At 43.5% G+C, this 13,615-nt stretch overlaps 1 protein-coding gene across 3 annotated transcripts in view; it reads right to left on the bottom strand.

Annotated features, from left to right (window-relative positions):
- TERT (telomerase reverse transcriptase) overlaps positions 1–13,615 on the bottom strand; it is a 129,758-nt gene that overhangs the window by 25,372 nt on the left and 90,771 nt on the right. The window contains exon 4 of one of the 3 annotated variants that reach the window (XM_087696518.1): positions 6,080–6,254. The exons of 1 other annotated variant lie outside the window; for it this stretch is intronic. In XM_087696518.1, coding sequence (XP_087552644.1) covers positions 6,080–6,254 — 175 coding nt within the window. The remainder of the gene's footprint in view (positions 1–6,079; positions 6,255–13,615) is intronic. One more of the 3 variants, XM_087696519.1, reaches the window with a different exon arrangement.

Raw genomic sequence — 13,615 nt, 5'->3', positions numbered from 1 at the left:
GGCTGCTATGTGCAACGCATACAACCTCCCTCCTGCATCTGGACAAGCTAACTTCCCACCGCCAAGCCTCCATGTGCCATCAACCATAAGAAATACGATACCCTCCTCGGCCTCCAACTATCCCATAGGCGGCATCAGAAGGTCCGTCGGAAAGGCTCCGTGATGCCATACTCCACCCAGTGCCTGCTACGTGACAACGCTCAATCCATATCCTCCAGCATCAATACGTGTCTACCAATCCTGACAGTGTACTCCAGGAACCTCGGTGGCTTCTTCACGGCCGTTGTGGCCGGCCATAGCCACTCTCCCGGGTTCCACTCTAGCTCATCAAGTGGCTTGCCCTCCCAAATCCAAAGGCGCCACTCCCTGAGCTCCTGCCAAAAGACAAAAGAGTCCAACCGCCATGTCTTCCCCTGAAGGCCAATCACCCGAATTCTCCTCCATGAGAGAGCAGCTAACCCCTCATTCTGTTGCCCTCTCTCAAGGGCCAGACGCCCTTCCTCATGTACAGTGAAGAGAGTCCCAGGTGAAGCGCCGCCCACTCTACCTACCACCTGTAGGGAGATGCCTGTTGGTGAGAACCTAGAGGCCCATACCTCCCCGGGCTCTATCGGCTCTCATCTCGGGGTAGCAAGCCACTCCTGAGGTATTGTTGCGTCTATCTCCCTTCTCCTCAGCTCCACTCCTCTCTAGCAGCCTAATACTCGTTGCAGCACCTCCTCGCCCACCATCCTATACACCTCCCTACATATCTTGATGGTACAGGCCGGGCCGGCCTCCCAGCTATGGCCCACTGGATGTGGCGGCACTCGGAAAGCCGTGCTCCTTCCCAATCTTTGACTTGGGGGTTCCAGATTACCAGCTAACGATCTATCTCCTCCTCGCAACCTAGGGGACTATGGATTAGGGCCTTACGGAGGCCATGCCACACGCAGATAAAGCTGCGCAAGAAAGGTAATTTGGGCGGGGTGATCTGAGCTAACGTGAAGATCCATCTCAGGGACGGCCTCCACTCACCGCCAAGCCTCGGTCTACACACCTGAAGACCCTTCTGCAATAGGACATTCCATGTCTGCCTTCCTGGTGTGAGGCCGCGGACAACTAGCTTGCCCAGTCCACTACATGCTACTATTACAAATGCTACCATTGTATCAGCTCCAACAAACTATCCACGAGGCAGAGGGGTCACAGCCAACCAAGCAGCCACAATCCGTAGGGCACGATGCCCACCGCCCCATCGCCATGACCAACATCTTATCTCTGGCAGATTCGAGCCATCATCACTCACCATCAGAGATAAGTACCTCCCATTTTAGGACTCAATATCTTGGACCACCCCATGATAGATATTCTTGCCTCAAGGAGGGTACATTGTTTCTAAAGAGTCCTATTGATTAGGGTATGATCCTAAAGATTAGCTGAAGGATCATCGTAATATCATTCTGTACATGATGGTAGCCTATACAATTAATCATTTTTATTTTCATTGTTGTTCTCCAAACAAAAAACACGGACATTTCTTTGTCTCATAGGCCGTTTTGGCCTTCTAGAGACAAACACCTCTCTCTCTCTCTCTCTCTCTCTCTCTCTCTCTCTCTCTCTCTCTCTCTCTCTCTCTCTCTCTCTCTCTCTCTCTCTCTCTTCGTGAAGATAATTGAATTAAGTAGTAAATATTTACATCAGACCATCAGGTCAGCAATCTCGCTGTATCTTTTACTTTCTATTACATCAGAACATCAGGTCATCCGAGAATCTCTCTCTCTCTCTCTCTCTCTCTCTCTCTCTCTCTCTCTCTCTCTCTCTCTCTCTCTCTCTCTCTCTCTCTCTCTCTCTCTCTCTCTCTCTCTCTCTCTCTCTCTCTCTCTCTCTCTCTCTCTCTCTCTCTCTCTCTCTCTCTCTCTCTCTCTCTCTCTCTCTCTCTCTCTCTCTCTCTCTCTCTCTCTCTCTCTCTCTCTCTCTCTCTCTCTCTCTCTCTCTCTCTCTCTCTCTCTCTCTCTCTCTCTCTCTCTCTCTCTCTCTCTCTCTCTCTCTCTCTCTCTCTCTCTCTCTCTCTCTCTCTCTCTCTCTCTGTTAATATGCCATAATTTATTCACCTTTGTAGTGACCCATCTCTTGGCCTCCACCATCTGATGGTATATCTGGTTAGTAGACCTCTTCTCAAAATCATCTAGAATCACAAATTTGCAGTCACGCCATGGATACAATGGCTGTAGCACTGGTAAAGGAGAGAACCTCTGAAGTGTGACCTGTATGGATGACCAGATATCACAATATCCACGGGGTAACCGAAAGTGTTGACGAATACACCGAAAAGAGTAAAGACGGGACTCCCCAGGAATAACACCATCATAAACTGTCTGCAATCCCAAACGAGCCATCCGATTAAACTTGAGTCTATGCAAATCTTTGTCCGGCCAATCCAACAACCTGAAGGAGGCTAAGACCTCTCCTTGCAGTGAATTCGCCTCCTTGCGAGCCTCAGGAGGGCGCCAAACTGAAAAACGTAAGATCTCCTACCAGGATGCAATCAAATGAGAAAGGAGAAAAGACTGGGTGGTCTTAATTGCTCTCGAGGAGTTGACCATTTGCCACCACGAGGCACAAATAACTGTATTACCATGAGAGATACCAATCTTTTCAATGAAAAATTTTGCAATGTCCGACCAAGGATGACTCTGTACACATAACGCCTGCAAAAGGGCCAACCTCAAGGCTTTCATATGCAAATTAACATCCAACAGGGCTGCTCCCCAAATTGGTTTAGGCGTAGTCACATGCTGCCACGAAATCCAAACCTGACCCAACCGATTCCCCTTCTTTTTCCACAACATAAACCTAATAGGCTGAACAAGATCCAAAAGGGACTTCTTAGTCCAGGGAAGGAGTGGCAAGAAGTACGATATCATACTGATCATAATACTTTGAGCAACTTTCAGTCTGACATGTAAAGGCCAGCCTTGAGATTTCCAGTACATGAACCTGTTTGAGATTTCCAGTACATGAACCTGTCATGAATCCAAGAGGCCATCCAATCCAGTAAGGCCCGGGGTGCTACCTCCATCCCAATAGGATATCCCAAGTTTCTGGTTATATTTCCCTTTGGGATCACAATTCCATGCCAGCCCAAGGCCTGCAGATCAGTCTCCGTACAGGAGAGAAGTGTAGATTTCTGCGTATTAATATGAAGACCAGATGCCAAAGCAAAAAGATTTCATGCCACCATTTCCCGATTAACATTAATGCAATCAGCCTTAAGGAACATGAAAGAATCATCTGCCAAAGATTGACCCACAAGTTGAGTACCATTGGGAAGAGTCAAGCCAACTATCTCGCCTTGATCAACCAACTTGTCCAACAATGAGAGCATAGGGTGAGTGACCAAAGCAAACAACAAAGGGCTGAGGGGGCAGCCTTGCCTAAGAGATCGAGATAAGGCAATTTCTTCTGTGATCCCTCCATTAAGAGCAATACGAGCTACAGCTCCTTGACCAATAGTGTCAACAAGAGAAACCATGCAAGGGCCAAATCCCATTGTGGACAATAACTGCCGCAAAAAAGGCCAGCTAACATGATCAAATGCCTCCTCAATATCGAGCTGAAGCATTACCACTTGCTGTCTTGAAGCTTTAGCATAGTCAATTCCCACTTTAACATTCAAGATGTTATGTATGATATTCCGACCTTTAATGAAACCATATTGACGTGGATGAACCAGGTGCGGAAAAAAAATTTGCAATCTGTTCGCAATGATTTTGGAGAAGATTTTATATAACGAACCCATAACGAAAATAGGACTCCATTGTTTCAAAGAGATAGGGGAGGGAACTTTGGGCAACAACCGAATGACAGCAATCTTCCAATCGAATGGCATGGTACCAGAGTTCCACACTTGCTGGCACAGGCGAGACAATGGGTCTTTAAGCTACTACACATTAGCTGAAAACAGCTCATTAGGAAGACCATCCCAGCCAGGGCTTTTCCTATGGGATAGATAGGATAGCACTTCTTCCACTTCATCTTTTGAAATATCTGCCTCCATTAAGTCCACCCATTAGTTGAACATTCAAGATGTTATGTATGATATTCCGACCTTTAATGAAACCATATTGACGTGGATGAACCAGGTGCGGAAAAAAATTTTGCAATCTGTTCGCAATGATTTTGGAGAAGATTTTATATAACGAATCCATAACAAAAATAGGTCTCCATTGTTTCAAAGAGATAGGGGAGGGAACTTTGGGCAACAACCGAATGACAGCAATCTTCCAATCGAATGGCATGGTACCAGAGTTCCACACTTGCTGGCACACGCGAGACAATGGGTCTTTAAGCTACTGCACATTAGCTGAAAACAACTCATTAGGAAGCCCATCCCAGCCAGGGCTTTTCCTATGGGATAGATGGGATAGCACTTCTTCGACTTCATCTTTTGAAATATCTGCCTCCATTAAGTCCATCCATTCTGGTTTGACCTGGTTGCTTACCAACTCACAAATATAGCGGCAAGCGGAGAGGACAGCATCAGAAGAATTCTCTTGCGGTCCCAACAAGGACTTATAAAAGTCGACACATATACGAATGATGGCGGCCAAATCTGTCATCATAAAACCCTGTTCATCCATTAAGCGCACAATATTTTCCCTAGCATATTTCTAGTGCACGCGAGCAAAGAATTGATGGGATTGGCAATTATTATCGTATAAAGCTTCTGCTCTGGCCAATAGTTTGTATTTTGCATATTCCTGTTCTTGAAGAGAATGAACCTTGCCTTTCAACCATTCAATGCATGTGATCAATTCATCATTAGAATCCCCTAATTGACTTAAAGACAAGGAGTGGGCCAATAAAGATTGGGCATTCCGCAATTCAGCTCGTAAAGAGAAAGCCTGTTGAATACCATACTGACGGGATAATTGTTGGGCATTGTCCCTAAAAACGGCCCATGCATCCCTCCCTCCAGATACTCTCTCTCTCTCTCTCTCTCTCTCTCTCTCTCTCTCTCTCTCTCTCTCACACACACACACACTATATATATATATATATATGTATGTATGTATGTATGTATGGATGGATGGTGCTCCCCCACTACAACTTAGACATATGCTCATAGCATAGTTTCAATCATGAATTTAACCATGATGTATATGCAAAGCCCATACTATTGAGCCTCTCTTGAGACTAAGAAGGATGGATTTTTTCTATAGCTCTCTGTGCCAAATGACCCAAGAAGTAAGAGGAGTTGAAATATCTCCTTGCAAAGAGTTTGCAATCTGTATAGCAGAAATGATAATGAGCGGAAGCTATGAGGAGCGTGCCTTCAAACTTTGTTTGATGATTGCACTAGTGATTCATCCTATTTCTCTACTTTGTCACATGGGATGTCCCTTGGCAAAGAGTTTGCAACATATCAAGCTGAAATAACGAAGAGGGAAAGCAATGAGAAATTTGCTTGCAAACTTTGTCTATGATTGCACCTGTCATTCATCCTAGTCCTCTACTTTCTCACATGGGGCTCAAAGATTTTGAAGGCCCAGCAGCATGAAATCTGAAAATATGACTGTCACGTTCAGATTCAGTTTACATGACTTCAGCAACCCCTTAAGAGCTACAGATCAATTGCAGATATTTTTGCATGCTGGATTTGGTCAATCTAACAATGAATCCAAAATGCCTCAAAACCGTATAAAGGACTCCATCTGCTGAATTCTAAGTTTGGACAAGAGAGCAAGGAGAATTTGTGGATGCAGTTTCTCCACTCTTGTGCATATGAGAAGCTGCACATATGCATGCTCATACAGAGGATTGTAATGCATGTATGAATGAAGCAACACTAATATATTTGGTAAGGGAGCACATAAACACAAGTCTTCATGAGTACTAATCAACAAATCAAGAACATCCTGGCCAATGCTTCATGATGCCTGCTAGGTTTAAGCTATATCACATCATAACCTCCCAAGACTATGTTTCAATGCCCTGCTAACACATTTCTGAATCAGTTAGAAAACAAAAAAAGGACTTTTGAAAAACTATGGTAGTCACATATACATAACATTTCTATTGGTGGGACATGCTTTACCATCAGTTCTTGTGATTTCCAGACGATTCTGTTGTCCTACAAAGCATGAAACTTTGTTTGGGTTGAGAGCAAATGCAAGGACTGAACTGCCTGAAATTTGGACAAAGCATTCATTTGGAAGAGGGTGGAAAATCTCGGCATACATTAGAAGATAGAGCATTAGGTGATCACCAACCTGCAGACAGTGAACATTGAATCCACATTTTGCTAGTCTTTCAACTCACAAAGATTGGTTTACAGTTACATTGGAGTGCAAATTGGAAAGTTAATCAGTCCTTGATGCTGCTATTCTGAAATTTGACTTCCACACTTTACCAAGCCATGGAAACAGTCCAACCACAGTCAACCTATTTGAGATGAACCAAGACTACGAGTTTCATACAAGAACATGCCCGTCCCCCCCTTCCCCCACAGCCCCCCTCCGTTTTCCTCCACCTCCTCCCTCCCCCTAGTACTTCATGTCCATGAAAGAGTGGGAATGACGGAAGGGCATGTATTGAGCAAGTAAAATTAAAGATCTCAATTACTAGAAAATTACCGTGCATTTCAACCTAATTTAATTCCACAAAAAAAGGTCCCAAAAAGAATTGTTTCCAAAAAATGATATTTTCTTTGATAGTAGGACAAATGCCCGAAAGTCTCCTATAAAAGGATACGTCGTGGGCATTCCTCGAATCCCTTATCATTATCATCTTATGCCCTTTCCATCATTCATGGTGGACTGCTGCTGCTGCATTTTGAGGACCCTCTCAGATTTGACATTCTCAGAGTTGTTTCACTGTCTCCCATACCTCTCTCAGCTCACCTCTGCCCCTTTCCCTATGACAGGGAGGTTTGAGGCTGCCTTGTACAATTCACCATTTCTATACACCATCTTCAATGAGCATTCAGATTTTCTGTTTCTCTTGATTTGCCCTAGCATTTCCTTACAGCATGTGGGGATAACAGGTTGGAGGAGGGGTAGAGAGACAACCGAGATTGTAACATCCTATGTTTACTTCAACATAACTTTTACTAGTCCATGCTTCAAAGATAACCCATGCAACACACACCACGAGGATGAAAAATAAAGCAGCATTAGCTTTTCTAGAGGAACGCTATTAGTTATTATTCGTCTCCTTGTGTGTGCACACATTATTGTGCGTAGAAGTGTGCGTTTAGGTGTGAACACCTTTTACACCACTTAGCATTAAATAAGGGTCAAAGGGTTAGGTGCACACCTTCGCCTATATATTCAAGACCTATTAGTTGTATTTTCATCCGACTTATTATCATAACATACATGCAGTCGAGGTGGGACCATGTGGTAGAGTACTGTGCTGATTGAAAAGTAAAACACAAATCCGATGGGTGGAGCCATATCCTACTTTAAAGCAACCATCTCAAAATCATGCCATGCACGGCTCTCCAGTGCATCCATCATCGAGTGCTGCAAGGTAGACTGTGAATGATGAACACAAACATTGAAATCTCCCATCAATATTCCCGGTCTACCAAGAGACAAGCAAGCTGCCAGCCAATCCCACAGATCTCATCGATACAAAGAGTCGTTTGGAGAATAGAGACCTACAAGCCATAGTACCTCCCCTTCAAATAGAATTTCAACAACCAAAAAGCAGCCATGGACGTCATTCTTGACAAGGACCAGCCAAAACTTACCATTCACAACCATAAGCACACCTGAATAGCATTGAGCTGAGCCCCCTGCATAGAACAACCAGAACTCATGGCAATCCACACTTTTGCCAACTTCACTATGATTTTATGCTCAACATCACATAACACATCCCATTGATTGTCATGCAAAACACGCCACATAGCATGATGCTTGCTACATGAACAAATGCCATGGACATTCCAAGTGTTGAGCCTCATATGTCATGACAAAAGGGTGTTAGTGTCGAGGCTGATTTTGCCTAAACTACACTTTCGCAACCAAATATCAAGAGTACCCTCATCCAAAAAGTTAGCCAATATTGCAAATAAGTTTAAGTCCCTACACTCCACTTTGGAAGTGAAGGGATCACATCCTTGTTTTGAAGTGGCCCTTAAGTATCAAGGATTCCAAGGGGTGATCACTTTACCACGGGGATCAAAAGCAAGCCATGCAAGGGGGTCCTGCAAATGGTCAATAAAGGGGCTTTGGAGTAGAGGATTTTCAAGGGCATATCAAGACTAAGGCATTAGCAGTAGATACGGACGATGTCTTACCTTTGCGACACACGTAAGTGCGCAAGGGGTCTTGTGAAGTGCTGAACATAGCTACTGCCAAGTGCACATCAAACTTTTTTCCTGTTTTGGCATGGACATCCACCCAATCCTAGTCAGGGGAATCCAAAGGCTGCATAGGTTGTTTCCCTTTATCCACAACAAGGTGCACTCGGCCTCATTTGCTTCAAGGCCATCGACCATAGGAGCATCATGAACTAGTGAAGCCAAAAACCCCTCAATAGCAATGGTCTTTTCCGTACATTTGACCATGAAATACTCCAATTGTCCACATGAAAAACAATGCCTTACAAAGGTTCCTGCTTCAAACAATAGTGCAACAAAGGCATTCCAAGACAATTCAAGTGCAGCCAGCTAGGCCTTATACACATGGTATCCCATAGCATGCACAGATGGTTGTGATTGGCAGCCCATAAGCTAGGGGGACCAATGCCAATCGCTCTCATAGCATCCTTAAGGAACGGCCAGTAGAATGCGGGACAACATTCAACTTCAACCCATACCAAACATTCCTGCTGTGACAAGCATTGGAAGTTTGCAAACGGTCCAAGCCACTACATGCACCACATGTTTGTCAAAGAACAATGGGACTCTTGCTAGAAGATCATCCCAAGCACTTTCCTCCACACAATCACCCTGCAAAATGGAGTTTAACCATAGGCAAAAAAAGAAAAGCATTGCAATCCCCACAATGAAAAAGAGGATGATCCCTCTTTCACAGAAGGCCGAAAAAGAGCACAATATAGTCTTGGTATCCACACTAGCATCCAAAACATCCTCTTTATCCTAGACTCGAAAGGATACACGGTTGTTTTGAATATATTCACCCAACAGCGTATTGGCAAACTCCAAGAGATGTTCCCACTCCAAGTCCTGGGACTCCTCAACCACGGAAATCACCTATGCGCAAGAACGAGTACCATGCTCGCATTGTGGAGGGGCTTGAGAATCAACCATAACATCATCAAGGGTATGCTCGCTGCATCGGAGACGTGTTTATTCGATTTACAGGGAGTAACACATCCACACCAGGTTGGACATTGGAACAGGGGGCGAGTCGCAACCATCTTCATAAAAGGAACCATTTCTTCCCATGCTTCATCGTCCAAATCAAGTGTCAAGGCATCCACCCCCTAATCTATGAAGACCGTGTTGAGCTCTAGCATGGTGTGAGGCCTCGATGTTCAGCTACTATCCACCGTACCTCTTTAACCTACTAGAACTCTTTGTCTATCTCTTTCTCTCTCTACCACAAGTTGCCTTCTTTAAGTCATGTTGTCTTGTGGTTCAATGCACACTAGTCCAAGCTTCCACTAAGGACAACAACCTCAGGGGCAGCACGTCAAATGGGGGGCGCTAGACAGGGCAGCATCTTAGCTTTGTTCCCTTCCCTTCCCTTCCCTTCCCTTCTCTCTCTCTCTCTCTCTCTCTCTTTCTGTGTGGAGTTCTATACATGAGATCATTCAATGCTGTTGGGGGACTATGTGGATGAGATTTTTGTGCAACCATGTGGCTTTTATGAGCTGATGCTAAAATCAGCAATGTATCATGATCGGCAAATTCTGAACACTCGGTGTTGGATGCACCTAAGAGTTGTACTTTGCATGATTTTTCTTTGGATGCTCTTAAACAAGACCTTTGGTCTCAACTATGTCCATCAGCCTCGGGATTTACATTTCATTTAGCACAACATACAGCTACATGATCTTGATTGGATCGTATGCTTGACCATCTAAGCACAATCACCTATCAAGATGAGATCGTCGACATTGAGCACAAACACCACGCGACCTCAAGCTGGCGTGTGGATGTACAAATTCACACTGGATGTAGACCTGTGATACCCCAATTTTTCTCAAAGAAATGAGTCTATCTTCTCATTCCAAGCACGAGGAGCCTATTTGAGGGCATAGAGGACCTTCTTTAACCTATATACCTTGCCATCTGAGAAAGAAAAGCCAAGAGGCTACTTAACATAGATCTCCTCCTTTGAGTTACATGGCTTTAGCACGAACACATTACCTCCCTTTCAATATTCCCTTGATGCACCATTCCTTCCTTTGAGCAAATCAAAGGTTCACAAGGTCCTAAGGATGGATCTCACCAAGTTGAATACCAAACGGAAATGATTGGCACAAGTCCACAAGCTCGGGTCAAAGATGACTTTCTACCAATAGTATTTTCTCCATACTACAAAGGATGGATTTATTGTCCGTCCCAGAGATATGGATACCCACCTCTCACATGGGATCAGATGTACTATTCGTTAGCTATACACCTCTTCACATCAGCCAGAGATTGAGATTAGCAAATATAGATCCATTCCACTAGAGGAGTACATATGCCAAATATGTCAACTAAAGCTAGAGATAAAAGAGCACTACATTTGCCGTTGTCCAACATACTATGAGATCTAGGGCCAATTCCACTATCTATTTAGAGAGGGATTTGGACCATTGTCTAGAGGCATGGATTTCACTCATCAACAATGTCTTGGCCTCCTTCTCCTTGAGATACGATGGCTCAGTGACAATACTCCTTAGGAATACAACTACTCTAGTACACTGTGGCCCCAATTAGAGGCAGCTCACAAACTTCTTTGTGGAGACCCAAGAGGCCTCAATGCAACCATAGCCCTAGTCCACACAAGAGACCCTAACACAATCCACACTAAGACAGGGGGTATTGATTGGTAGAGTTGTCCAACTTGGTCCATCCAAGTCGCAATTGTTTCTTTCTTGGCTCATCCTGTATTTCTTAGCTTAGCAAGAAACAATCCACTATTGCCACATTATCATCTGAAGCTGAATACAAGGCAGCTTTCACTACCACAGTTAAATGCGTATGGCTTAGGCGCTTGTTAGCCGATTTGGATATGTCTATCACCGAGCCTACTTCTTTGTTCACTGACAATCAGAGTGTCATTGCAATGGCATGGAACCCAATGTTTCACGCATGAAACACATTGAGGTCCATTATCACTTTGTCAGAGAGAGGCCACATGCAGGTGGAATGAGCCTTGTCTATTGTCCTACCACCAATAATGTCACAGACATCTTCGCCAAAGCTCTTCCTCATGACAAATTTGAAGCATTTTGCAATGCTTTAAATTTGATCTCCTTTCATGAATGACCCATGTATCTTGATGACTCTTCACTCCAAGGGGATTTGTTGGGTTGGACCCACACCTACGCTCACAAAGAAGTGTTGGTGATCTTCAGTAGGACACTAGGGCATTTATACTCTCCGTACGATAGGTGTTTTCCCCTAGATTTATTTCTTTTATTTTATGTGATTATATTACACAATTTTAGACACTTATCAGTTTCACACTCTTTGAGTGTGAACACCCTCTTACAACCCTAAAGTTTAAGATTTGTACTTTGTACTTGCATCTTACACTTCAAATTATTGCATTGGGTATTGTGCTCTTACACTCTACATTGTCTACTATACTCTCAACTAAGCTTCGATCTTTTCTACCTCTCATAATAACCGAGCACCCAAGCATTTCTTTGTGGCATAACCGATTAGGACACATGAGACAAACTGGAATGAAACTACTTTCTTGCTTGGATTAATTGCCGTCTTTGAGGTATGCCAATTTTGAACAGTGTGATCATTGTATTTATGGTAAGCATGCTCAAATGTCACATAAAAAATCTCTTTCTCTAAAGTCTTCACCCTTCGAGTTGGTACATTCAAATGTATGACAAATGCCAAGGTTATCTCTAGGGGAAAAGAAGTATTTCATTACCTTTGTTGATGATGTCACACGCAAAGTGTGGGTTTATCCAATCCGTTGTAAAGATGAGACCTTGGATAAATTTATAAAATTCCAAACAATTGCTGAAAATCAAACCAAGAAGACATTAAAGTGTCTTCCCTTTGACAATGGTGGAAAATATGTGTCCAAAGCCTTTCAGGACTTTTGTGACAGCAAAGGGATTAAAAGGGAGCTCACCGCCCCTCACAATCCACCCCAAAATGGTATTGCAAAGCATATAAATAGGACCATTCAAGACAAGTTTCGTACAATACTGTCACATGCTACTTTACCTCATGGATTTTGGGCAGAGGCTGTTATGATAGCCGTACACTTGATTAATTGATCACCAAATAGGTCTTTAGGGGGAGGAGTGGCTGGCCACCTTCATATGCTCACTTGAGAGTGTTTGGCTACGAGGCATTTGTGCCCATTCGCAAGGAAGGACACAGCAAACTTGAGCCAAAGTCCTGTAAATGTATTTTCCTAGGATATGGTGATGAAGGTGAAATGGGATATCAATTATGGAATCCCGAGAAAAGAATAGTACACAGCAATAATGCTATCTTTCGGGAAGATTGCATACACAAACAGCCCAAAAAGAGAGAGGAGGTGAAGAAGGATGTACTAATTGGACAGCTGCTAGACAATAGCTAATACCCGTTGTAAATGTCCTTGAAAACGCAAGGAATAATGCTGAAAATGATCAGCACAATATTACCCATGATGTACCATAAATTCAGCAAGAATAGATGCATTTGAAACAACCTTGGATGAATAGATTGAATTCCTTTGAGAGGGCCAAGCTTTCACCCAAGCTCAAGATTCTATCTTGGAATGTGAGGGGAATGGATTCCAACCTCAGAAAACAAATCTGCTAGTTGACCAACAAGTATAAAATCCATGTCATTTCTCTACAAGAACTGAAGCTCAATTGGGTAGCTTGTGACAATTGCCATCCCAAACTATATATTTTAACATGATGTGATTAGTAGAGGATGACGTGGCACCCTACTACTGACCCAAGAATCACCCAAGCCCTTTGGAGAGTGGGATAGAAATTACATTGCAGCCTTGATTCAAGTGGGAGATAAAGAACTTGTTGTGACCTCAATCTATGCCTCCAATGTTTTAGTAACAAGGAAAAGGCAATGGGAAGCTTGACCATTGGGTCCGTAGGTCAACCAAAGCGCAAAGACAGCCAGACAAATTTGTTACTAGTGTCAATTATGTGGTTGATTATGTCATATTGACCGATTATGATGAGTTGTCATGCCTCCACGAAACAATGGACAGAAAAGACAACAAAAAATGACATAAGGCTATGCTGTCAGAGATGGAATCTCTTATGAAAAATGACACTTGGGATTTGGTGCATTTGCCTAAAGGAAAGAAAGTGCTACCATGCAAATGGGTTTACAAAATGAAAGTCATTTCTAGTTCTTTGCCAAAGTACAAGGCACAACTAGTTGCTAAAGGATACAAGCAAGAACATGGAATTGATTTTGATGAAATCTTTTCTCCTGTGGTCAAAATGACTA

Source organism: Lygodium microphyllum, chromosome 16, assembly GCF_053477565.2.
Source record: "Lygodium microphyllum isolate KBCC chromosome 16, Lygodium_microphyllum_v1.1.10, whole genome shotgun sequence".
In the NCBI taxonomy this organism is placed as follows: Eukaryota; Viridiplantae; Streptophyta; class Polypodiopsida; order Schizaeales; family Lygodiaceae; genus Lygodium; species Lygodium microphyllum.
This window is presented reverse-complemented; position numbering and strand designations above follow the sequence as displayed.